The sequence below is a fragment of the Enoplosus armatus genome, chromosome 2 (assembly GCF_043641665.1).
Source record: "Enoplosus armatus isolate fEnoArm2 chromosome 2, fEnoArm2.hap1, whole genome shotgun sequence".
NCBI lineage: Eukaryota > Metazoa > Chordata > Actinopteri > Centrarchiformes > Enoplosidae > Enoplosus > Enoplosus armatus.
Genome location: NC_092181.1, coordinates 6,712,039 through 6,739,871, shown reverse-complemented (window position 1 = coordinate 6,739,871; position 27,833 = coordinate 6,712,039). Strand labels below are relative to the sequence as shown.

Sequence of the window (27,833 nt, the reverse complement as noted above, 5' to 3'; positions counted from 1 at the left end):
ACCCTCTTCATTGAGGTTGAGGTTCTGCAGGCTCTTGTTCAGGTTGCGGGCAGTGGTAGCAGCTCGGATGTTGGTGTAGGAGTTGACCGATCGCAGCCGCGGAATGGCCGGGCTGTCCCTCACTGGCGTCAGGTTGCCGGGCTCTGGACGCAAACATGGGAGGACATACATCAGGTCATGGCCAAACCAATGAAAACAAATGTTGTTCTAATGAGCGTAATCATGGTTCGAATTAGGGGGGGGTTGACCCTCCTTATTAAGACTTGAACCCCCACCAAAAACAACAGGTTGTTTCTATATACTTCTTACCTGTAATCGGAAATATTACAATATATTTCCCATTTTCATGCCAGGAAGTGTCTTGTAATGTGATTTCAGACGCCGCTAAAGTGGACCATTCCATTTCTTAACCTTGATGCGAGTTAAAAGTCTTGTCTGCCAGCCTCCAGCCCATCATTGCAGCGGCTCGCATCCTCATTAAAGCCTATTCAAGCTTTACAGCCAATGGAGACGCTGCAGGTTCATGCAAGTAGCTAGCTAGTTTGATAGACTTTCCTTTCTTCCCTTCAGAGTTTTGAGAGTTTTAAGTCGTGTCCCAGAGGAAAATGCTGCTCACAAAAGTCTTTTCTTTGTCTCATCGGAAATAAATCATCATTATTTTGGAGATTACTGAATTGTGACCTGTTCCCCCTTTAGGAGAAATAAGCAAAAGAATGAATCAATCCAAGACAAATCATCCTTTTTTTTTTTTTTTTTTTTTTTTTGATAGAAGTGAGACGACTCTGAGAACAGATGAAATACACCGAGTTGAGACTTGAATTTGATCACCGAGACAAATTTCTGATATTGTGCAGGCTCATTTATAAAGACCTTGCTGCCATCTCAAGAGCTGATTACAAATGAAGGCCAGCGCAGTGAGAGGGGAAAAAGAGCAATTTAAGATAAATTAGGATCAGGCTGAAACAAGAGGAGGGCTATTTCTCAGGAGCTGAATTTAAGAAGCATGAGAAAATGGTCCAAATCTCATATTGATGTTAATATTGAGCTCAGTTATTATCATAATAATTATTATATTATCTTGAACTCTCCTCGTACATAGGTCCTTTTACATATATTTGCACAAACAACGTACAATGCAGGTATTTCCCTCTTCAGAGAGGTTAGAGGGGACAAATATTATGTGTACTATATTGTATGTGTGTACCTGCGGTGTTGGCTGGTGACGGCACTGTGTAGTTCTTCTCTTCTTCTATAAACTGGAGGGCAACTGTACAGAAGTTGCTCTCATATTGGACCACCAGGTGACTCAGTGCTACAACCAGCTCCTGTCAAACACACACGGGAGAAAAAAGCTAAACATAATGATCATTCGACTTTTTCGCCCAAGATTTTGAACTCCTCCTTTAAACTATGTTCTGAGGGCTGCAGTCCACTTTTTTGTTTTATCTAGGTAATACTCTTGTGTGCTCATGAATATGTCATTTATTTATATCAATTTTATAAATCTTTCCACTGCATCGAATGGTCTTGATCGCACCAGCATACTAGTAGTCTTACCTGGACAGCAATGTAGTAGGGTTAGGGTCTTAATATCACATACATATAATAATAATATAAACGATGTGTTTAGGGCCCGTGGGTGAATGTTATCGTGTTGCAGTGACCTTGCGGACCACAGGGCTGCCATCGTTGATGAGCTGGGCCAGCATCATGGCCACATTGTGGTCGATGGTGGTGGAGTGGTCCGTCCTCTCGGCGGAGTTTCCCACAAATGTCCCCAGAGCAAACACGGCCGCACACCTCACCTGCAGCGAGAAAAATAACGTTCAATGACGGTGCTTCGATAAAGCTGTTATGGTCGAAAATCATTTGAAACACAATGTTAAAGGCTTTTTGATGTGTTAGCAGTCTCATTTCCCTTCATCGATGCACTGATGAAGTCAGTGTTTGGCCTCGAAAGTCAAACATTTGCTTTCCAGACGTATTCATAACTGCTCTGATGTTTCGTGAGACCAGTGGGTGAAAGTTGTAGAGGTAATTATGGTTCACTTTTTTGTATTACTGTGAAATGCACTGGAGATGATCAGTGCTGTGTGCTCATGTGAGCTGCTCTTCGTCACTGTAACTCATTACTTTCTCCGCCCGCTTCATTGGACGTTTAATCCAAACTTGCCATCACACAGAGGGAATTCTCCATGAGGGATTGGTTTCACAAACTGAACCAAATTACAGCACAAGAATGAATATTTGGGTATATCGTTGTTTTTCTGCAGGTGCCAGGATGCATCATCACAGCTACTTTTTAATCTTGTGATGCGGCGTTAGAGACGCGGCAGCGCACAGATGTTGCTTTGATACGGTTTGCTTCGCTCCAATTTGAAATGATCAGCTGAAACGTTTCAGATGAGCATGTTGTAATTTTATTTCTAAAACCTGGAATAAAAGAAAGTCGTAAAAAGCACTGTGACTGGAATACTGCCACCTTCACTCAGACATGTGTACATTCCTGCACAATCCAACACAGTCCACTACAACAGCCCTTCAGTTAATTCTACCACCGACAGTAAGGTGTTTATGACATCGTGTCCAACTCCTCCTGCACACGTCTTGCTACCACTGTGCTGCAAAGCCCAACCCATACTGAAAAAGAAAACAGGTGCTATCTCGCTACACTGGTGAATAAATCACAAACACAAAATACGTATCAACAAAATACCGTTTTTTCTTTTAAATCTTCAGGAAACTTTAAAGTCTCCTGAAGATTAAAAGAGATATCTTTTTCAAGAGAAACCTCACTCGGAAGGCAGCATAAAAAAAGTCTTACCGAAACAAATACATTACAAACAACACAGAAGAGCATTAACAACATACAAGATAAAGACATGGGTATTTTAGTTTATCTATATAAATCGATCCTTTGAAGTTGACTTCTGACAATTTCAAGTCTTACTGTGCATTAATCCAGGCTGCATATCCGCAGGCTGCATTGCCAATGACGCATCATTACAATGTGTGTGTGCTCTGTATGTGTGTGTGTGTGTGCGTGTGTTGTGGAGACTTGCAAACTATGACTAAACAAGACTGTCTTAGTTGCGTCCCCTCAGACTTTTCCTTAAACTTAAATAAATTCTCTTTTTGTCTTCGTTCGACTACTCATCACTTTCTTCACTCATCTCCACGAGGCTCTGGGGGGAACTGAAGTGAAACACAGTCATTTATCTGGAAATGTGATATTTCTCAACAATTTGATGCAGCGAATTATGAGCAGTCAGTCTGAGTCTCCGGTGGCCTTAAATAACACACACACACACACACACACACACTCTTAAAATTCATTCAAACATGGAAATGCAGCTGAAAAACTATGTTTGTGTTTGTGTGTGTGTGTGTGTGTGTGTGTGTGTGTGTGTGTGTGTGGGCACAGGCAGATGTGTCTACAGACCTCAGTTTCAACTCTTCAGCCAAAGCAGCTGCCTGTTTAGTGGAAGGAGGAAACAGATGTTCCTTGTGTGTGCATGTGTGTGTGAACCCACGCCAACATGTGCGGCGGGTGAGTGAGGGCGCCGAGTGTCAGGGTGGACTTCAGGGCAAACTCTGTCACGCTGTCCCTCCGGTCCGCACACAACACCGTCAGATGCTGACCGTCGAAAGTCTTGAAGCTTGTGTTGGTCTGCCCCGTGTGTGTGTGTGTGTGTGCGTGAGTGTGTGTGAGTGTGCAGAACATGCGTGTATACCAGAGGATTCCTAGACATGCTGTACTTCCATTGTTTTGTTTTGGACTGTATTGGTCTCGTTTTCACTACAAGACTTTATTTTGTGTTTAGCAAGTTGTGTGTGTCATGCTGCGTTCCAGTCAAAGTCGGAGTTTGAAATTTCCGACCTCCGAGTGTTTCAGAAACATGGCTGACCGCGACAAATGTCAGTAAATGTTGTATGTTTCTTAATGATTTCACATTTTTTGGCCATTTTAAACGTTTTCCCGAATAAGTTTTATGCCGAGAGGATGACTTCCAGTAACCAGCTGCCTGATAACATTGGCGATATATTTTCACATCAGTTTACACGCAGAACAGGTTTTACTCTATGAAAGCATGTATTATTTGAATTAAACACAGGCAAATATTCTTCACGCTGACTTTTATGGTTTACCATTTACAATGTGTGCTTCCACGGGTGCTGTTTCTTCGTGAAGTCGGGACAAATGGATTTGCGCCGAGTTTACAAGTAGGAACTCCAACTTCCGAGTGCCGTTTCATTGCACTTTTACTAAGGTCGGAAATGTTGGAGTTCCCGAGTTGTCTGGAAAGCAGCATTAGTGTGACTGGTCAGGACCTACAGCTGTCAATAAAGACGTCATTATAACATATAGCGCCCGTCCGTGTGGTATTTTGGGGTTCAGTGCAGAGCGCACGGTGCACAGGTGGGAGGTTCACTCAAGTGAGGCGGCGCAAAGCGAGTTGGTGGTACTTTGGTGGAAAATGTGTCTTAGACTTTGCGGGTAGAATAGACGTCTCAGAACCACTTCAGTTTCTGGCGCAACGTCACTCTGCTGCCGCTTCGGTGACTTTATCAACAAGAGCAGACAAAATACTTCTGCAAATGCTCAGTAATAACGTAACAATGCTTGAAATGATTTTAATTAAACACTCTGCAGCCAGTAGATGTGTTCCCGGCATCAAAAAAACAAACAAAAAACATTTAACGTGGTGAAAGCAAGTACGCCAGTAAATCAGTGTGCATTTATTTATGAATTAATAGGAGTGATTCTTACAGTATTTGTTGTCCACAGCTGCTTCATACTGTACGGAAAACTTCTCCTTCAGTTCATTAAATCCCTGCAGCTGTCTGAAGGCAGCAGGACAGATATGTTGATAAACCTCCAGCCTTGGATTTGAGAAGCGCCACAACAGAGCAGCGGTGCCATTACACGCGGCCGTCCAATTTGTTTACCTTCATTAAATCACATGCAAACGACACCAGGCTGCCACAAAATAACCACACAGACCTCCGCACACATCAGACGGGTCCGGTATAACTCCGTATTCGGCTGTTTATGCAGGAGACATCAGATTACTGGAGCTCATTGATCCTGTCCGTCACAACCTCCTTTTCCAACTTTCTGAGTATCATATTCTACGATATGCTGTGGCAATGCACGACACGAGACAGAGTCAGATGTATTTGTGTACAGAGCATTAACAAGTGCTCTCTTTTCTCATTTTCAGTTGCCTTTGTGTTTCTTCTTTTTATGAGGTCACGCAAGTGTAGCGCGTTGATTGACTGTAAGGGACGTTAAACTTTGTGAGCAGTAAACGTTTTGATTCCAGTCATTTCTACTTTACCATTCTTTTGTTCAGTGTTAAGCTGCTGTCAATAACACTTCCTGCATATGTTTCACATTAAAAGACTACTAGAAAAAGGGATTGTGCCTTTTGGAGACACTGGAAGGCTTTTACTGTGAAAAAGATGTGCCTGAAGTGTTGCGTTTAATTAATTTCAGTTTGTTCTACTTTGCTGTTATTTTTCACTACTGTCAATGAAATTCAATACTTCCTGCAGAAGTTTCACATTAAAAGCATACCAGGAAAGGGAGGCATAATGCTCTTTTCACTTTTAGGACTTCTTCTTTAGACTTCTACCTTCTACAGACAAGCAACATACTGTGTACTCTTGGGTAGCATCAATATAAAACATTAGCCAATGGGGGTCACAGCAACCACGGCCACAACAAAACTTTCTGAACTTCAAACTAATCAAAAAAAGTTGATATATGGAGTGAAGACCTGCATTTAAGATTGGTCTGAAATTGGAAAAGCACTCTACATTTCTCTTGACAGATGTTTGTGATGAGTATAACAACCGCGCAATAACAATCTACTTTTATCTTGACAACTCCAGCTGGAAAAAAGATTGAATATCTTACAAAAAAAAACAAATCACTTTCGAAACAAGTAGAATAATCAGAGGCAAAGGGTGCTTGACTTGATGCGTGATTTGATTGTTTGATTGAAAAACAATCAATTGACTTTTTTGCAGACCTCTCACCTCTGGAATGGGATCCGACAGCAGAGTGTAGAGCTTCTCGTGGGCGCTGTCCCGAACTCCACACCAGCGCGCCGGCTCGAAGTTCTGCCAGATGCGGCCCAGGCATATGGCCACCCACTGGCGGAGCAGGGGGTGGGGGTCTGACAGCTGCTCCAGGCAGTTGGCTATCAGGTTGCCCTGCAGACAGGCCTCCTGGTGGGGGGAGAGGAGAGTGAGAGGAGGAGAAGGGATGCAGAATGATGAGAGTGATGTTCACTTAATCAGGCGAGCACTTTGGACTTTTTTGGGAGGTTTTCAAAGGGGGGATAGCTACAGATAAGTACATTCAGGAAGTGTAGGAAGACATGTGAGGTATGAAGTAATAACAGTGGAAAGGCCATTTGTGTATAATTTCCCATGAGTCACCAACTATTCAAAACTTGGTCCTGCTGTCTATGGACAGTAGACACGGTGGTAGTCAGCACTGACCTGCCAGCGTTTCATTTTTACTAAAATGACAATATGTGTTTTAACCCCCGTGAGCAGCACAGAGGCTCCTGGCTGGGAGCAGACTTGTACCTCATTAGCCAGTTAATCACTAACCTGTAACCTCACATTGTGTGATGGACAAAAAGATTATGAGCTCAGCTCTGCATGACTTATTCCTTTGAACCCCTTCAGACCTCTTTTTTTGTGATCAAAAGGTTATTGGTCCATCAAGGTTGGAGGGAGTCTAAAGTACGGTGATAAAGCCGGTGTCCTCTACTCAAAATCCTTTTACAGCTGTCTTTGTAAAAAGTATTGACAAGTGCGCTCCTTGTTTTCAGTCGCCTTTGTGTTTCTTTGTTTCATGAGCGTAGTGCGTTGATTGAAAAGAAGTTCAACTTTGTGAATAGCAAGAAAAAGTATGTCAAGCATTACAAAAATAAAGTACAGTCCCTAATAAAGGCCCGGTAGGAATTACCTGTACTACCAGTCAACATATATTTCAACAGCATTAATTCTGTCAGTACAATAACAGAGTCATGTTGCACTCAGCACTCTGCTGCTCTCAGTTTCTCTTCTTAACAGAAATACTGTTTTGATTCCAGTCACTTCTACTTTGCCATTCTTTTGTTCAGTGTTAAGCTGCTGTCAATAATAAAAGATTCAACACACCAGAAATAAAGGAGGGATTATGCCTTTTGAGTCTTTATTAATTCCAGTCCATTCCATTTTGCATATTTTTCGATTGGTGCTGAGCTGCTGTTAATAACATGCAACACCACTGATATAGATGTTATATAGTAAAAGCTTGTTCTGGTAGGCTTTTATTCCTCTAACCCTAACACCTGCAGGAAGTGTTCACTTTCATTTCCAGGAGCTTGACGCTGATCAAAAAACAAAGAGAACAGTACGACATGCCGTGTCAATGTATATAATCTTGAATTCATCAAGACAACAGGTAAACATAGAGGAAGTGTTGCGTTTGCCTTCACAGCAAACAGCATCGACAACAAACCAAATGAGAGCAGATCAGAAAACAAGAAAAGGAATGAGTAAAGTATTATAAAATAATACTGACAAAAGAAAGGCTTGTCAGTCTGTTTTTGTATTAAGCAGCGTGTTATTTTTATGTGACAGTCAGAACATAACAGCCTTTAACGCAGCCGTACCAACATATACCACAACAAAAAGACCCACTCAGTGCGCTGAGAATCCTTCATGGTCTCCTATAGATTGAGGCGTCATAACAACAAATCTTTTATCAGCAGCGACACAATGTGCCCCCGTGTACCCCCCACCCCCCACTACTTTCTTCAAGTGCCTCCGATCGCTAGTGCGTCGCTCTCTCTGCTCTGATCGAGCTCCCAGCTGAACCCTGAGAGCTGGAATATTAAGACGCCAGAGCTCGGTGACATGTTCGCAACAGCGACACCGCAGTAATGGGCGCTGTTGTTGAAAGTAAGAGGGATAAATAATGGAGATGTGGAGCAGGCAGAGAGTCTCTGTGTAATGTTGGGAATCATCTATTATTTACAGGGCTGTGAGAGAGGTAGGAGCATTAAGCAACAGTGGTATGGAAGAAGAATGGGTGTTTCTCAGCTGGAGCGCACATATAGCTTTTCTGATTTGTCACATTTATGTAATGTTGAGAGAGAGAGAGGAGCACAGTAACGGAGCAAAGCAAAAGAAAAAAATGAATGAGACAACATTCACAACTAGGCAGAAAAATAACTGCAGTGAGCAGGAGAGGGGAAGCAAAAGGGAGTGATGGTGGAATATTTCTTTGTGTGTGTGTGTGTGCGTGTGTGTGTGTGTGTACACTCCACGAAATGACGAGCTACATCATCCCAACATCGAACCCTTGGACGTTTGATCAGCGTCAGACACAAAAGGCTGCTGGGATTGATCACCAGAGGCAAGGAGCAGGCCGAAGTGACACTTGCGGTGATAAAGTGTCGCCACAGAGGTGGCTGGGACGGAGGCGGAGATTATAGAGGTGACTGTTGGTGACAAAACTGTCACATAACCAATATCTCCCGGAAATACACAATGGGCGATGGAGTAATCTCTCAAAGTGACGGCTGGCCCCAAAACAACCCGCTGAGGCTCTGGTGAGGGAAGTAAATGAATAATGCGCAATGGTCTCCCTTTGGGCTTCTAGCAAGCAAACGGACAGCAGTGCGGAAACACACATATCCCAAAAATGCTCACACACACACACACACACTCGTACCTGTCCTGTGTTGTAGCTGTTGACGATAACAGCCAATATGAAGACAGCCATGGTTCGATGCTCAGCCTGTAACGAAGAAAGGAACTCTGAGACCTTATCTTATGTCAACATCCCTACTTTCACACTACCGTCTGAATCTTTGCTGTTGAGCTCCAGAACTTTCAGTAAAGTTCAACATCAAAGTCTAAAGAAAAGAACAAATATATCCAGTTACATTATATCCAGCAAATTATTCTGGAACCTCTGTTCATTTTCGATTTCCTAGTTCCAACATCCAGTTCATATGCATATGCATATATATGTTCAGTTCTAATGCAACATGAGCTCGCAGATCCGTCCGGTTCTCAGGCTAACATGGGTCACATGGTCAAACAGCATTGGTTGATACTCACTGGCATGTAACTGTCGGCCAACACTGACAGGAAGTACTTGTGTCCGTTGTCTTTCACCAGGTCAGCTTGACATGACTGCAGAGAGAGAGGAGAGAGAGGAGAGAGAGGAGAGAGAGGAGGAGGAGGAGGAGGGTTCACTTCACTGCAGATGTTACTTAAGGTCACTTTCCACTCATAGAGCATTCACAGCGGTCCTGTAAGAGGTGGCAGTGCCTCCAAACCGTGAATGAATACTGATGGCACACTGTTGAGTGTTTTTATTGAACATTTCCTATGTAGGCGTGCGGGAAAATGAAACTTCACTTATTCCAAAAAAACAACATGACTTGACTTGACTCACGAGTTCTTGGCAAGGTTATTTTGAGGCACTTAGTGGAGCGTACTTTAGGATTTATTCATGTTTGTAGTCTGCATCACTTGCAGTTACGCTTACTGGTGTAGATCAAAGATTGACACATTAGGTAAATGCAAGTAAGTCATTTGAAACACATTCCTGACAGTCGCTGGCAAAAATGAAGCAATATTTCATCATGAAAAAAACAAAAACACTGACAAAACTATAGCAGCTTTGCCAATTTCAGATCAGACTTTGGATCAAACCAAGAATCATCAAAGAATTGTTAATTTGTCTAAATGCCTGACCCCAATTATACTGCTTTAATGAACGCATGCAGAGACATAAAAACATAAAGTGTCTGCTTGAGCACACCTGCTCTTTCAGTCATTGCAAAATCGGCATCAGCGTTTAGAAAAGATGAGACAGGATGACTTCAATGTTTACTTACGCTGTCCACAGCCAGGATTTTAGCCCAGATGAAAACCAGCAGCGGCCGCAGCTCTCTGGCTGAACTCTGTAGCAGCTTTAATACGTAGGGGAAGATTCCCACAGACAGGGCCTGGAGACAGACACACACAGACACACACACAGACACACACACAGACACACAGAGCGCTGCTGTTTATCTGTCCTTTGTTTCAGATTCAGCAATAAGATGAGTTTGCCTTTCGGAGGATTCAGTATGCTACTAACCTGGACTGTGAGTGACAGCACAAGGTAGTCAGGGCTGGATGTTACAAAGAGTACGGTCTAGGCCTGCTCTATATGTATGTCAACTTTGATAAACTATACAATATGTTAAGGACTGTATTAGTGTGTGTCTCTCAAGTAATGAAAAGGAGTGAGTATTAGTGGTATTATTGTGGCTTGCCAGGTTACAAGTCAGCTGCAGCAAAATGTTTCCTTTCGAGATGGGACTCTAGACTGTCCAGTTAATTTTCTGTTCAGCAAGCCAGCTGCGTGTGACCTGTCAATCATAGTAAACATGCCCCAAAACACACAGCATTTATTTTTAATAAGCCATAAAAAAAACAAAAAAAAACAGTTCAACATTTCAGAAAATAAGCTTTTTCAAGTTCTTCCTGAGAGTTAGATGAGAAGACTGATAAACACTGGGATGTCAGAAGTGTGTTAAGCGTGGAGCTGGAGCGGGAAAGCAACTAGCTTATACTAGCTTAGCATAAAGACTGGAGGCAGGGGGAAACAGAAAACAAACAAAAAAAACACCTAAAAACACACGGTGTTTGTATAATCACTGCAATGAGTTACTAAGTGAGTATCAGAGGTGAATCAATTTTTGCACAGAACGAGGATTGTGAACTTTGTCCCGCATCATTAACATTGAAAGCGCATTAAGAAGTGAGTAAAAGATTAGCTGCTGTTGAGGCGCCAGTTTTTATTGCCCGGAGCGCCACAAACACGATACCTTTCACCTTTATTGTATTGGAGTGGAGGCAGAAATCTCAAATCTCAATATCTCAAAAACCTCAGCACATAAAGCCGACACTATCTGCGTGGTTGGATACAGAACCCTCTGACACCACTTAAAGGCTTCAGTTTTCAGCCAAGGTTGCTGCTGCCTGGTGTAAATATGATCCAGCTATATTGGGACAGACAGGTGCGCACCATTTTGTGCTAATTAAATAATCATTTTGTTAATGTCTGGGTCTTGTTACACAAAGACAGGCACACTATCTGAACGCACCAGACTGACAGCCCAGGGACCCAGGTCCAGAAACCGTCCGAGCAGGTCTAGAGCCCGTAGCCGATGCACCTGACTGAGGAGCACCTGAAAGAGAGCAGAGGTCAAAGGTCAACTGTGCTGCCTCCAAACCAAGAGGAAGCCTGAGATTAAAGGAGGAAGAGGAAGGACAGCAGGAGAAGCTGCAGAGAGGGTGAGGAGGTGGAGTGAAACAGGTGGCTCTCCCACCACTACTGCTCACACACTGGCACCAGGTCGCACTTGTTTACTCTGTGTGTGTGTGTGTGTGTGTGTGCGCGCATGTGTGCGTGTGTAAAAGCATACATGGGTGTGTCTTGGCTGCCATTTGACTTGGCTTCTTAAAGAGATACAGGTTTAGGACAATACCTGTGTGTGTGTGTGTGTGTTTGTGTGTGTGTGTGTGTTGTGTGTGTGTGTGTGTGTGTGTGTGTGTGTGTACATGCAATGTAAATGCAATGCCAAATGGGATCACGATGTAGCAGTTTTGGCCAAGGAGAACTATTTTAAGGAAGCACATGGTATGTGCTAAAAATGTATAAGCGTGTGTGTGTGTGTGTGTAGTTTATGCAGCATTAAGCACTGTGTGAGTCTGTGTGAAGGCTGGACTCCGGTCCTTCCCCATGTGACTGTCCCACAGTGTGTGTGGGAAGAAGCATATGGAGGAACCCAGGTACACACACACGGGCGTTTCCACGGACACATAATGTATTATTAGTGTTCTCCGTGACTTTAACCTGGTGAGTGCGACCACGCTGACAGACGGAGGCCGGGGGAAGACCGGTCCAGGGTTACCTCCAGCTCCAAGGAAGAGCGTGGGAACATGGACATTTGTGTGTGCGTGTGAGTGAGACGTAGGTGTGTGCTATATAAGAATAAGAAGTAAGAAATCTACTGATCCAAGCTTAAAAAAAACAAACTTTTCAACATGATTTGACATAGATGTCAGTGAATATGTTCCACAGTCACACACACACACACACATACACACACACACACACATTTTATGCACAAATAATGCAATAACATACATGTGCTATTCATCATAGCAGGGATGCAAACACGACCCCTGAGCAACAGTGTGTGCGTATTCGTCTCTGTTGCTTATTTGCGGGACATCTTTAGTGCGATGAGTAAGCACTTCCCATCATCCCGCAGTGTGTGAAACACAGGCCGTCACGTTGTCATATGATGCACACGCATGCCTTAACCACTTCACTGATGCCGAATGTGTGTGAACGTGGCGCCGTTGCTGTAATCTCTCTGAAAAAATCTGTTAATCCTTCCAGGATGGCTGTTGTCAAGACAACGCAGCACCGTATCTCTGCTTCCAGAGCTCTGCTGTCCTCCCTTTACTCATTTCATTAAACAGCATCATTGATGGAGCACTCTGTTGCCCCGTTTCTTGACGCTCTCGGCATCTTTCAAATGGAGCCAGTCAGATTATATGTTGGCGCCACATCGTAAATCCTGCAAGACGACGGCGGCCTTTTAACTTCGTTCTTATGCAACCGTGTGCTTAAAAGGGTATAAAACCTGTTTATGTGTCCATCCGTTACATCAGAGCGCATGAGGCAGCCTTGAGATTTCTTTCACCTCACGGTGAAAAGCTGCATAATGTTGCGTAATCTTAAAGGCTCTCTCTCTAAATTCATATCAACAGCACACACACACACACACACACACACACACACACACACACACACACACACACACCTTCACACACCATCCAGCGCTCCCCAATCAGTCTGCCTTTTCCTTGGCTTTTAACGGGTCCCGACCGAACTGCTGTATGGCTGAGTCAGCAGGAAATTACCATTCAACGCGGACAGCGGCACACCACTACTACGCTATGATATAATACAACATCACAACTGTACCACCCCACGGGACGGCAGCGGTGAGGCGATGAGGGAAAGGGAGGAGAGAAACATCCGACGGCCGTTACTCAACAGCTGACGTGCGCGTGAGCACACACACATGCATACACACGTCTTTAGCAAGATTTCACCCCAATTAAAGCATCCCTAGCCAAATGTAACACCACTACAGGGAACACAGCAGCCACTGCTCTTATCGCAGGCTCTGTTGCAGGGCTGTAATGAAGAAAACTGGCCTGCAAATGCTGAGCTCAAATTACAGGAAGAATCCTGCAGAGCATGTCACACTTTTCTGTTGGGAGATCTAACGTGGCGACCTGGAGGAGAGAGTGTCTTGTTTAAGCGAGAAGGATAAAGACAAATAAAATGGGGGGAGATGGGTGAGAGGGAATAATATAAAAAGTACTGCCGTAATCCTAATATTCTGATCCAATGACGTACTCATCATCAGGTGATGTGTGTGCGTTTAATCAAGATGCTCCTGCAGCACTGTGCGCAGTGGAGAAGGCAGCCTTTTATATAACGTAACATACTATACTATGTACCTACTATATAACCTAAGTACGGTACGGTACGGTAGCCGTCAGGTCAACTTTATGCCATGTATAATATGTGTGATGTACAGTATGTGCAGCGCTGTGTGCATCCTATGAACATAAGACTTGGCCAAATGAACGGATCCGTGAGATATATAAAGACTCTAATGACTTTCTTCAATGTTCACTGTTCAGAATTCTTTCCTACAGACTTTCTATCATAATCACAATCATTACTACAATATTTATTATTTATAAACACTAATGTATTCACATGTAAGTAAATATGCATGTAAATACATTTGTGTTTACATACTTGCATATTTACATGCAAGCCAAAAACTGAAAACATGGAAATCACAAGAGAGAAATGGACAGTGCTGGGAGGTTTGTGTGTGTGTGTGTGTGTGTGTGTGTGTGTGTGCGCGCTCTCGTACCTGCAGTACAATTGGGAGCTGCTCAGGAGGGTTTCTGTTTTCCACTCCCATCGTCAACCACACCTGAAACGCCGTCAGCTGCTCCGCAAAGAAAGGACTGTGCTGTGGACACAAGACACACACACACACACAGTTTATCACGTTCTCTAAGAATTTACGCGCTTACTCATTCTCTCTCTTTCTCACACACACACACACGGTAATGAGCCAGTCTGCAGCGACTAGCTTATCATTTCATAAAAGCCCTGACACAACGAGCTAAGAGGTGACACTGCACTGCAGTAACGACATAAATCCTGATCTGTCATGATCACCTGCCTGCCCACCCCCCCCCCCCCTCTCTCTCTCCGCTGCCATGGCAGTTTGCCTGATTGATTGGTCGCTGGCCGCACAGTTCTTGATCACGGCGAGCGTTAATGTTGTAGTGGGAATTACGACAGCGTTGTATAGACTGTTGATGGATGCAGAGCGGGGAAATATCAGTGCTTTGCGGATGGATGGCTCAATTAATTTGTGCATAATCAAAGCTTAATAACTCTATACACACACGCTCACAGATACATGAAAGGAGTGGTGTATTGTGGGTATATGCCGAGCTTCCAGATTGAGCTTCTGTATTTGGAACATCTGACGTAATGGGTGTAAATGTAAAACTCACTGTATAGTTTACATCATATTTAGTTCCCTTGATAGAGACTGATGCTTCACTGTGCTGATTAAAACACAATTCTATTAAATGTAAACAAAAAAAACAACTAAATCAGGCTTTCTGCATGGTTCACCCCGTTAAAGTATGATGGAATCTGCTCGTACCCATCTTTGCTGTCATGTCTGTTTTGTATTACATTCTGTACTCGAAAATTCAATAAAATATTGTGTTAAAAAACCTGATGAAAAACCAGTGGGGACAATATGGCCTCGAATTAGAACAGTGTTTGCTACAGAAACTCTGAAATGCCACAAAAAGGGTTAAACTATAAACATGAAGGGGGAAAACACAGGATTATATCGTGCTCAGTGTTGGAGATGTAAAATGAGGTCGAATAAAATGTAATGTAATAATGTTTTTGCCATCTACTGACACTTAATGGCAATAAGGGACACAAGGACATTTCTTATGGTCTAAAGGGGTGAAAGGAACCTGACTGAGTGGCTCAGGTCTTTATTCTGCTGATAGCGAGGACAGTCAGTCGACCAGGTTTGAGTGGCATTATGTAGGTTTCACCACTCAGGAACAGAGACAGACGCACCACCATTCTTGGTTCTTGTGTAATGACATATTTCTTACACCAAGAATGATCAATATGTGCCATTTATGACAGCACAGAGTACAGGGTGGGAGCAGGGGATATTGTGCAGAACACGTGACGCTCAACTGAAAATGAAGACTGCGGTTTAAAACACAACAACAGTTACCACATAAAGAAACAAAGACTGTGTGTGTGTTTTACTTATGCATATGATGCTTATTTTCCCTTTGAACGGTTCTCCAGAAATCTGATGTTTTGTGGTGTTTTCTCACGCACTGAAACAAAAATACATATTTGGGGTGAGGGGCAGTAAGGGGTGCAGTAGAAGGTTAAACTATTGCCAATACTTGATCATCTTTAAGTGTAGGAAAAAGAACAGAATTTGGAAAATCTATAAAAAAAACAAAAACATTCTGCAGCTTGAAAATTCAGAGAGCAAGACAATGAGGCAAAAAGCTGAAGCACATCAGAGAGGAATTAAAGGGTCCTGACAGAGGGAGCAAGACAGAGGGGGAGGATCTGCTTTAGTAGTCCTCAGAGGCTCAATTACGGTGCCGGTAAGTGTTTTGGGCCAGAGTGCAGGAGCAAGTAGAGGAGGATCGAGGATGGAAAACTGCTCCCGGGGGAGTGATGGAGAAGACGCCCACCTCCAAGGGGCCAGGTGGAGGAGAGAAGAGGCCCAGATATAAAAGCAACATTGGGGGAAAAGCTGCTCTGCTCTGTGCCACTATCTCTGTTTTCTGATTAGTTTGCATTACAGAGCGCATGTAGTGCTGCTGCTCTCCGGTCAGCCCGGCATCTGGTGAGCTTGTGTCTGCTCAAACACACACACACACACACACACACACACACACACACACACACACACACACACACACACACACACACACACACACACACACACACACACACACACACAATGTCTTGTGTTGACCCAGATATCTTCAGTCATCATCAGTTCAATCAGCCTCTCGCAGCATGTTTCCATTACACTCAGCATCTCCATCACGGTCCCCAGCCATGTCAGTAAATGTAACAACAAACCGGAGGAAAGTGCAGGGCCAGTGGTTTCAGAAACGATTTTTTTTAGTTGACACTCACACTTGAATTATTAGGGAGTGTGTGTGTGTGTGTGTGTTTGAAAGATTAATAGAGAGGCTGTAGATGCTGCTGGTTGTTGAGAATTTGCAGTGTAAACGAGAACTGTTGTTGTTTACAGGCGTCAGCGGTGGACAGATCCAAGATGAGAGCCATCCATCAATGTTAGACATCCACTAACCAGGAACCTATACACACACACACACACACACACTTACTTGCCAAAAACACACTCCAATGGAGCATCTTTCCACCTTTCAAGTGAAGTTGAAAAGGTGTCAATGTTTTTCTCACACACACACACACACTTACTCTAAAGGCGGTGCCCTCCTCAATGATGGTGGGCAGCTGAGAGAGGCAGATGTCCACAGCCAGGTCCCACGCTTGCCTGTAGAGAGGGGACACGTGTGCGCGCACACACACACACACACACACACACACACAGAAACCACATTAGAATTACAACATAAAATATAAGGACTAACCCCAGAACCACACACATTTGTTACAATCGAAAAGGAATCTTATTATGACCCGAGGGACCAGAAACAAATGCATTTCAGCACTAAGTCCGTGGTCATGGCTTTCCCTTTCCACCCCACACTCACACTTGTTCTCCACAGCTCACGTTTTCCTCCCTTGCCTTCTTCTCCATGCACATACACCTCCTTACAATTCCCAGCCCGAGGTCCTGGAGAGGGCAGCAAGGAGCCTTTAATCCCTCTCCAAACACCAGCGTTCTCTCGCCGTCATCATATCTAATTCATGGGGTTATGTAACTCACATCAAGCCTCATCGCAGCGTCTCTATTCTTTCTGTTCATCTCTCTTTCCTTCCACTCTCCGGCTCCTTTTTCTCGCGGCAAATTGAGCTCAGGGCCTCGACGGGGCTATTTCCTCTCAGTTAACACGAGTTAGGGGGTTGAGTCCTGCTCCCAGTCGATGCAGTGCGATGTAATGTGATGATGAACGAGTGACACGGAGTCCACTCCTGTCTGAGACTCTCTCTGCTGCTCAAACAGCTTTTCCCATTAGCTGGGAGCAGTGTAATGGAGTTGCACCCGAGTCTTTCGACAACACGGTGTCAAAAGGTACGACGGCTACACTGCTGTCATGTATGTACAACATGCTCACACACTGTTAAGTATGTGGCTAAAAGAGCACTGCTGTCTAATTAGAAAACTAGGAGCTACAGTGCATTTTGGCAGGTGGTCTGTTTGCTCCATCAAGCACTTTTAAATTAAAAGTCAACAAAAAGGCAATTTATTCCAGCATTCATGTCAGCTGGTACAAGTTCAGGCTAAATGGGAGAATTTATAAATTCAGCTGCTGCTGCGGCAGGAAACACATTTAGCCTTCCAGCAAAAATGTCAACAGTGCTAAACAGACATTGCTGCATTATTAAGAGAAGGTGTTGCTCATTTTGTAAGGGTTTCGCTGCCATAAATGGTCTGACCTAAGAGAAATTAGACCATGTGCAATTCAGACTGATGGTGTGCAACACATTTGTACCTACGTTGTATGTATTTACAAGCAAACAAAGACCATAGAAGTGGCGTGCTACTTCTAGAAGAGTTTTCTTCTATTTAACTTATTTTCAGAGCATCCGCTACAGTAATTGCTTGTTTACAGCATGGTTTCAAAATCAGCAACATACCGATCTACTCGAGTCCAAGTGGCAGTTGTTAACTGAGAGGGAAAGTAACTCACAGATTGGAACCGGTAACCATTTGGTAAGTATGTTGTGTGGGAACACAAAATCTCATTAGCAAGGCTATGGTGGTTACTTTTCCAATAGTAAGTAAGATCCTGAACTTTACTGGGTCGGTATTTGTTCCGAACTGTAGATTGTCTTCGATTAGTTTAGGACCCGATCATACTGCGTTACCTGGACTGACCGGCGTTAAGCAAATGATTTCCATTCAATGGAAACCTCCTCATTCTCTCTCCATCACACTTGGTTTTATTTTTTCCAGCGTGTCATCAACTTGGAGCTTTCTGCGTGATGAAGTAATGGTGCTGCTGAATGTATCATTAACTCGTATGGCTGCTGATTCCGTGTCTAGCCTTTTGTAAAATGCCTGTGGGTGTGATGCTGTCTCACTTGATGATATAAGCTCCTTTCTTTGTTTCTGGGATCCAGTATTTCTTTGTGCCTTTGGTTCTCTTCTGGCCCGTTTGTTTTGTTGTGCGTTGCATCTTATTTTCTAATATGCACTAAAAACTTGTTCACAGAATGTTGACGAATGATCTTTTTCTTACTCATTTTTGTATCATGGTGGATCGTCTCAAGGTTTCGACAGATATAAGAGAGCGCTAAAATAGTGAAATCTTCAAGTACAGACAAAATCAACACTCGCAAAATAACCATCTCCAAGCGCAATATGCTGTCCTTCAACAAGAAATATCAAAAGGATATTTCATAACTTTACTGGGATTGGAATCGGAAATTTTGCCAAAGAATATCCATGTTTATGTAATCTAACGGTGAGGAAACAAGCAGTCTAATCACTGAAGACATGCTCACAGGCAGGAGGCTGCCGCACCGTTTGAGATGACAGCATTAACTTGCATGATGCCTGCCAATACGAATGAGTAACTCATCACCAAAACCTGTATTTGTGTATTTGTGTGTGTGTGTGTGTGTGGTGCGTGAGATGAGGGGACAGCCGACAACAGAGGAGTGTAGAGGACCAGTTGGCGGCTGACTAAGCTGTTTTTTCCTGTTGCCTGCAGAGAGTGGTGCAGCGACACGCACTCACAAATACACTTATAAAGTACACACACACACACACACGCGCACACACACACACACACACACACACACACACACACACACACACACACACACACACAGACACACTCCCACACTGAAACTGCCCACAAGGGAGTAATCAGCCTTGGGTTTATCTGCTCTCCCCCATTCTGCTCCATTTGAATAACAATTGCTGTTTGTGTTCGGGCACCGACATCGATCAACGAGCCCCCAAATTGCTTAATTCCCCCTCTCCATCGTCCTTCCCTCCATCTATGCTGATCCAAACTTTTATTTTTCTACTCGCCTTTTATCTCTGGCACTTCCATTTTTTATCTTTCACTCAGTCTTGTTTCCCACACTCTTAAAGCACCTCTCTGTCGTTATTCTGTCCCCCTTAATGCCGCATGTGCTGCTGCGAAACAAAGTGCAACTCCCAATTTCTGTGACGGTGAGCCGCGCAATATACCCACAATCTAAAATAATGGGCTTGTACGAGCGAGAACGACAGACTATTGCTTGCTCAAGGAGCAAGGAGCAGTGTTCTTTACAACAAGTGATGCCAGGCTGTTACACAACAAGTCGCTGCTTGAGGCAAAGAGAGTTAGAACGCTTCTTTTTTTTTATTGAGCCAGATAATGAGTGGGAGAGATGGAGCGAGGCATTTATAGAGGACCAAGAAAAGAGTACAAAATAGATAGTGGGAGAAGTATTTGTGCAACTAAAGGGAGATAGATGATGGGATAATGTTTCTTACACATTGTGGAGGAGCATGTTAAGTCAATGGACAACAGAGAGCCTTCTCAGCACCTGTGTGTGTTTGTATACAATTCTAGTAATGAGAATATATGGAGGACAGATCAGTAAAATGGTGGAAATTGTAAAACACTGCAAGAACTTCTGTCCCAAGTCTCAAGCTGTGTGAGTAAAAGGGACAACACTCTTAAACTCTTGGATTTGTGTTGTTTAACTTTCTTTGTGGACTGGTGTAGTTTTATAGTGCTTTTAACCTAAATCTGCCATGTCTACCGCAGCTCGAGATGTCCAACATGTCCCACCAAGTCTTTTAACATCCCCCAGAGAACAGGTGTTCTCTTGCTGCTTTCAATCAAAGGTGGACATACTCAGCTGTGGGTTACACGTGTGTGTGTGTGTGTGTATGTGTGTGTGTGTGTGTGTGTGTGTGTGTGTGTGTGGATGAAGCAACACCAATGCCCTAACTCCACAGGCATTCAGGTCGACTGAGGCTGCTGTCAGTGGAGACGCTGCTGCATCTGCCTCTGCTATGAAGCACAGCAATAAGTGAGGAACACGGTCATGGAAATTATACTTAGCATGAACGAGGTGCGTGCGTACGCTAGAGGGCAGAAGCAAATACAAACAACTACATGCTGTGACTCACACTTTATTTTGAGAAGTCGTGAGAATAATTAAAGCATTTCATTTTGTGTTTTGTATGATAAATGTGGCTTGAATGGGGGGGGGGGGGGGGGGGCTACATACACTGTAGGTGGCTGCTGTATTAAAATGGACCACTTTTGTCCTCTTTTTTTTTTTTTTACATGAATCTGTCAGTGGTTGTAAATGAGAAATCATGCTCTACATCTGAGGCCTGACTGTGATGCTCCTGACAATAATATCGCATATTCCAGTGCAGTAACAGCAATACGAGCATAAACTCAAGATTGTATCTGTTAGAGAGTCTGTTCGTCCTTAAACTTCAGTGTGTATGAGCAAACAGCAAAGCCTTGTTCCTCATCCCTTCTGCTCTACATAGCCAAGGACATCTGTGTATCGGTGTGCATCAAAGCGAGCCCTGAGCTCTGTTTGCGTGCCTCTTACCACATGGCGTGCATGTATGTAGGGGGCAGACGGGGACTGCTGACCGGTGTGCAGTTGTACGACCTCATTATCCTCTCTGCTAATAGGAAATTGCGAAACAAGCTGGCCACCAGCAGGTCCTGGCGAAACAACTTCTGGAACAGATCTAAAGACAGAGAGAGAGAATAGGAATGATCCATCACGTCAGAGGCAGAAGAATAAATAAAATGGACACACAGACGGGATTATAAGTGAGGAAAATGGGGCACTGGACGAGTGAATGGGAATCTAACTGGGTAAAAGAAAGAAGTTTAATTAGAGCAAAGTGGCCACTTTAGAGAAAAACAGGGTAGCTGGTGTGAATTCTTACAGAACATAGAAGATGCTGATATGCAGATAAAAGCAATGGGTCGTGGTCACATATTCATCAGCTCATTAATGTATTCACTAATTCACTTTAATGGTCAATCCCATGCCAGTCTCTGGTTGATGATTTTTAGCCCCCTGTTTGTGTGAGGGAGCTCTGTGTGTGTGTGTGTGTGTGTGTGTGTGTGTCGGGATATTATATGAGAGACAGTGTCTGACAACTCCTGCGCCTGCTGTTAGTGTTCCGCTGTTTAAATGTTGAAGTGTTTGTGCTGCTCTGTGTGTGTGTGTGTGTGTGTGAGATTTGGATTAGGTGTGCAGTGCCTTCATTACAGGGATTCTCTCTGATGTAGGCTGCTTCATTAACAGTAGAGCCCCCAGGGTTTAAAAGGCTTCGGCAGCCATCAGCATTGTCACATTGCTATTCTAGCTGGGATACAGTTTGTCTCAGGGGAGTCTGACTGTGCCTGTGTGTGCAAGTGTGCAAGTGTGTGTGTGTGTGTGTGTGTGTGTGTGGGTGGGTCTGTCTGTGGATGAGTGCTGCATACCAAGAGAGAGGTGAGAAAGTTTATGTGGTGCGTGCAAAAGATAACTGCATGTCAAAAAAGAAGAGTGTGTGAGTATGTTCATCTGGGAGAGCTGAGCCTGTGGGTGAGGGTTAGTGGCAGTGTGTGTGTGTGTGTGTGTGTGTGTGTGTGTGTGCCAAATTATGGTTAAAATGATATCCCCACTTACTGTGCTAGACACTCTAAACACAATAAATCTCAATTTGAGGAGCCAACCTGCACTTACTGCACTTCTGGCATTTTATATCAACATCTTCACTATTTCCAACCACTGGGGATGTTCTCAAAGTTTTAGTATTGCTGATGCTTCACTACTGTGCTGTTTTTATTAGGCGCCCTAATTTGGGCTCCCTGTGAGCTGAAACACACGGTTCATTTCATTTTTCATGTTGAAATGTTGCTTCCCCCCCCCTTTTTATTTTTTTAACTGTTTCACAGCGTTAGTGTGCCCTCAGCTGTCTTTACACATTTCTCTCTCAATCACCTTCGACACCAGCAAGAAGAGTGTTCCTGTTTATTTGCTTTTCAAGGATAATTCGAGTTTATTACAACTTGGGTCTTATTCAGTTTCTTTCAGTTATGATAATATTGTACCAGATCTGAGAACCCAGCGACAACGTCACAGCAACTATTTGATCGTCCGCTAAGCCCTTACTTACGGTTGCCACACCGGCTAAGCCTTCTGTTCTCGCACGGGTGCCAGATTTAGCACTCAAACTCTGCAGAATTACCTCAAACAGAGGTAAAGAAAAACAGCTAGCTGATATTTGTTGGTTTTGCTGTCACTGGCAGATTACATCAGCTGTAGCTAGCTCGCTAATTAAGCTAATGCTAGCTCCACGGGTTGGTAGAAAGTGCTGTCACCAGCAACTTTAATGTTTCAGGCTGGCTCTTTTTAAAATATCAAGCTTGTAAAAGATTCTTGCATATGCATTTGATGGCTGCATACATGATATCATGCTAACACACTGAGGCTACGTGTAGCAGGCAAAAAGTCAGCATCCTCACTACTTGACGTAAATAAAAAACCTGCATTGCCATTATCAAATTACCATAATCAAATGAAGTATGGCTGCTTTATTGTGCGCATTTTTAAATATGTTTCATTTTTAACGTTACAAGAGAAAGAACTTTTAGAAGGAGGATTGTCCATGTGTTTGGCAAACTCTATCTGGCCGGCGTTGTTGGTGTAAACTTCCCTGAATCCAAAAGAGCCGGACAGAGCTGCTAATGTTAGCCAAGACGCCTAATGTTAGCCAACGTTAGCCGGACAGAGCTGCTAATGTTAGCCAACACGCCTACTGTTAGCCAACGTTACCCGGACAGAGCTGCTAATGCTAGCCAACATTCCTAACGTTAGCCAGTTGTTTGTGAGGCCCTAACCTAATACAATTTTCTATTATTATGCAATGGACAATAAAGTTTTTTGAATCTTTATATACAAAGTATTGCTCTTAATATAACCCCATGGACATCTCTTCTACCTAGTTACGGTTGCTAAGCTATGATTGGAGAAGCCCTGTTAGGGGGAGGGGTTTAGTGAATGGTCACTTGGCTGACCACTTGTGTTTCCTGCCCTTTTAAACTTCTTTTTAGCAATGTCACCGTGTTTCAAATGTGGCCAAAACTACAAAAATAAGAACTTAGTTGTAATAAACTGGAATGTGAAGAAATGTGTGTGTCTGAGTATGTAAAGCCTAACCTCTAGGCAGCACATTCCAGGCGATGGTGTCGGTGATGGCTGTGAAGATCCAGTTGAGCTCTCCGAGGGGAGTGCGTCTGTCGTTGAGCCTGCCAGGGATCCTGCACCACACACACAACATAACACAGATGGCACCGTGTCAGCCACGCTGTATGTCACATAGTTGACTCAGAGCACAAAGTGGCAACTGCTCAGTAGTATTATCACAACACATCTGAAGAAATCTACAGGCACTTAGCCTCTTAGTCAGAGAGACTAACGATGACTGCAAGTTTGAATATTCATGCGTGCTTATACGCTCGTGTGTGTACAAGAAATGATGTAGGCCAAGAGCTGAGACGCAGAGCGACATCAGGCACAAGTAGAGGAAGAACGCAGCATTTTGTTTAGATTATACGTGAGATTTACATTCAGAGGCATTTCAGGGGAACACTTCATGTAACCATTTAAACTGGGCTGGCTCAACCTCACATTCATGTGATTATCAAGAGGCGTGCACCTGTTGAACTGGTGACCGCCTCTGCTAAAATCAAAAATAATAAATCTTTATGAAATGAAATCTTAGAAACCAGGGAGAGAGGCGCTGTTTCACACAAAGGCCACATGTTTGTGTAAGCATAATCATTTGCATCGTCACATTGTAAACTGATCCCAAAAGCGCCACCAAATTAGCAGAAAACTCTGTCCAACCAAAAACATTTACCACCTCGGCTTAAAAAATTTGGCTTTTGGAAAATATGATTTCACCAAGTTGTTGTTTTAATTTTGTTATCCTGCAAACTAACCACAGTGTCGTTGCCTTTTTGTATGAAGCTCATCCAGTACCTCCTCCTATCACTTGAAAGATTGACTTCACTTACAGACTGTTAAAATGTACTTTTTAGGTGTTTCATTATAATCAATGAATAAATCAAATACAATAAAATGCATTATAAAAACCTTGAACATACTGTATAGTAACTAATAAAAGCTGGTGTTTGTGGCCAATAGCTGCGTGGTCATAAAAGCGGATGCCTTTTAGTAAACAGCCAAATCAAGATACAAATCAGAGAGAAGTCGGAAGAAGTTACAGAAGAAGCCCGAAGGCAAGACTGTTCCCTGTAACACCACCAAAACATTGTTACATTGTGTCATCAGCAGTAGTGTATTAAACATGATTTTACTGTATTTCGCCCTGGATGTATGTTTTTCCTAACTGTAGTGACTGACATCTCATTACTGAAATCCAACATTCAGCAGCTGTCTGAGGATATCATCAGTATTGTCTTAAGTGGTCATGACTACAGCATCCACACAGCTGCGTGTCTTGACTGCGTATTAGAGGAACATGAGCTGTGTAAACCCATGCACCACACAGACCCTTCCGCTCACAGTCTGGCACTTAAACAAATCAGATTCTAGTTATTCCGTGACCGGAGGTTGGGAGCGCCATGGAAATGAGAGCAGGGAAATCTCTCTCAGACAGAGCCCAAGACGACGTGACGATAATCACTGTAGCAAAACCCAGAAAATTACCTTTACCACACAGAGGAGTCTGCCTTTTAATGAACACTATGTAAAACAGTGAGAGAAGACAGGGGGGTGAGGGCAAACACTGGCTGGCTCAGATATTACAGTTAATGCGAGCAAGTGAGTCATTTGTGTCTGAGTAAAGAAAAAGGGAGGAAAATGCTTTCAATGAATGAAGAAATGTGGGGAAGTTAGTGAAGATACATGAGAGAAAGCTACACACAGGCAAAGATGTGTTTGTATGTAGAAGAGACTACAGAAGGCGAGTACACTAGGGGGATTCGGAGGTCATTTATTTCATTGTCTGGGAGGAGGGATTCCCTGGTCGGGGGAGTAGATCACTGTTCGCTCACTCTCTTTACCCCTCAAACTAACTCTAAGTACTGAAGACCTGCAGAGGAACAACAGGTCACAGTTGAAGTGTAAAGGTACCTATGTACTGTGTGATATTGGACTGTCGATTCGAGTTCGATTGTGAAACCTTTGGTCCTCAGTACAAGAAGGTGGTCCGAAATCGCATTGTGAAACACGGCCGCTAACAGAGCTACACACCATGTTTGAAAGAAATGGTACAAAACTGTGGTCAAAGTTAGTTTTTGCTGCATTTTCAAAACATGAAAGTGGCGACAGAGTGTATGACGTGTCCGGGTGCATATTTGTTCTCCATCAATCATTTTGACACAAAATGTGACGACTATTGAATGAATCCCATTTTGCAGCGTGATGTGCAAGACTGCTGTTATGAAGAGCGTCAGTGTTGGAGCATCATTCTCCCAAACTTCTTTAGCCCACATCCCCTCTCATCTGCCAACCGCCCAGTCAACTCAACCAGGTTACAACCTGCTTTTTCAGATGTGTCTACACACAACCACCACTAACACATTTTTACGAGATAATTATCATGTTATCTCAAGAAAATGACCTTTTGTTTCCACGAGATAATGAGCTGGTTATCACGAGACAACATCGGCGTAATTTCGAGATAATAAAGGTGATTGTGAGATAACTTTTAGCTTCCTCATTTATGTGCTAAAATAATAGGGGGGGGTTTGGCATGACTGGGTCAAAAAATGCATTCATTGCACAGCACTGACATGCTGAAGTGTTTTCTTCCAATTTTCTCCCCATCCCACAACTGTCATCACCCGCTGTCACTTTTCACTGTGGCTTTATGATCATTAGTTGGTGCACTGGAGCGCTGCCAAGAGCATGTCTTTGTGTTGAGACAGAAGCATTAAATACAGTTATATACATAATCGGACAAAAAAAATGACACTATAATGCTATATAGTGTTACATAACTTGCTAAACGCTAAATAATTAGAAGAGACTTTTACTACGTATAATCATATGTAAAGTCGATCAGCAGCGCAACAAATGACTTATAACTACACACAGAGTGTCTGCCCTCTTGCTGCCCTGAACCTCCCATTTCTACTCTAAGTGACAAATAATAGCAGCTGTGAAGCTCCTGGCAGGTATAAGCCTACTGTATAACCACGAGGGGCGGCCAGCTCCTGAGCACTTTGAGTGCGTGCCAAAGGTGTTTGGCAAGTCAGCACTACGGATGAACACTCAGCAGTTCATATCCTTGCTCAGTATCCAGCGTAATAGATTTGAGGAGGGGAAAAGGACACTGTATTGGTGAACAGACGGACAGAGAGATGGATGAACTGTTGAACAGGCTGGAAAAGGTGTTCAGGCTTGTGTCCATCCAAACACGAATAAACATTCATATTTACAGTAGATACTTGTTTAACGTCTTTTTGTAAAGCACCACATACTCATGTGAGAACTCTCCAAGTCAAATGGGCCCTGTTCAGAACTTGACCTAATATTAGAAGTGAACGAGATAGAAAAAAAGAGAGAAAGAAAAAAAAATGTCACCAAGAAACAATATAAAAGTTGATGTTAAAAGAGATGCTGAACCCGGCTCGGCTTTTGCCACGATGTAATGCAAACAGTGTAAACAGGAGAAAATAACCATCCAATCAGAGCTGCGTGGATAAATTACGTGTTCAACACTAAACACACCCAAAAGCTTCAGCCTGCTCCTTTGAGTCTCTGTGTGAACAGGGTGTGAGAGTCTGTGTTCTATGAATATTCTCTATGAATTCATGTGGCCAAAAAACAGCCATACTAATTCATTTATGTAACTAGCGGCAAGGTTACACGGCTTTAAAACGACCCAAACCGTCATGTCCAACACCTTTAGATTACGACGCCTTTTAAATGGGCCATGAAGCCATGCGATGACTTCTGAAAAGCCATAGTGCAGCGCTGCGGGTGAGCTGTTCTGTGCTGTGTAGCAGGTATGTGTGTATGGAAGTAAATTTAAGCCTCATATAAGTTGGTTCCATTGATGGGGTACCTGCTGTGCTTTTAGTGGTTAATTGTTTGTAGTACGTTTGATACCATGGATAGTGAAGAGGTCAAAATATAAAAGTACTTTACAACACCTAATGCCAAAGTCTAACCTCAGCTGGATCAAGAAACAATCAGAATATGTTTGGATACAAGACACTAGATGTGAACGGGGTCACAAAGTCCTCCATGAAAGGGATAAGCTGTTGCTCTTATCTATCTGCCACCTCGAGGGCTGCTGCAGACTCTTCTCTTGGCGTCTCTTGGGAGCGAGGGCAGAAAGTATTTCCTTACGGGATCAAGTATTGCCTCGGAATAATAAACGCCATCACAGCGATGTGATTCAGTCAATAATGGA

General features: G+C 43.4%; 1 protein-coding gene across 1 annotated transcript in view; it reads right to left on the bottom strand.

Moving 5' to 3' along the window:
• Positions 1 to 27,833, bottom strand: part of rptor (regulatory associated protein of MTOR, complex 1) — a 148,343-nt gene that overhangs the window by 39,534 nt on the left and 80,976 nt on the right. Inside the window, exons 9-20 of the mRNA XM_070917670.1 lie at positions 23,603 to 23,703; positions 20,990 to 21,134; positions 16,706 to 16,781; positions 14,046 to 14,147; positions 11,178 to 11,261; positions 9,921 to 10,031; positions 9,136 to 9,210; positions 8,744 to 8,809; positions 6,046 to 6,237; positions 1,665 to 1,805; positions 1,205 to 1,325; positions 3 to 143 (exon numbers count right to left, since the gene is read on the bottom strand). Coding sequence (XP_070773771.1) covers positions 3 to 143; positions 1,205 to 1,325; positions 1,665 to 1,805; positions 6,046 to 6,237; positions 8,744 to 8,809; positions 9,136 to 9,210; positions 9,921 to 10,031; positions 11,178 to 11,261; positions 14,046 to 14,147; positions 16,706 to 16,781; positions 20,990 to 21,134; positions 23,603 to 23,703 — 1,355 coding nt within the window. The remainder of the gene's footprint in view (positions 1 to 2; positions 144 to 1,204; positions 1,326 to 1,664; positions 1,806 to 6,045; positions 6,238 to 8,743; positions 8,810 to 9,135; positions 9,211 to 9,920; positions 10,032 to 11,177; positions 11,262 to 14,045; positions 14,148 to 16,705; positions 16,782 to 20,989; positions 21,135 to 23,602; positions 23,704 to 27,833) is intronic.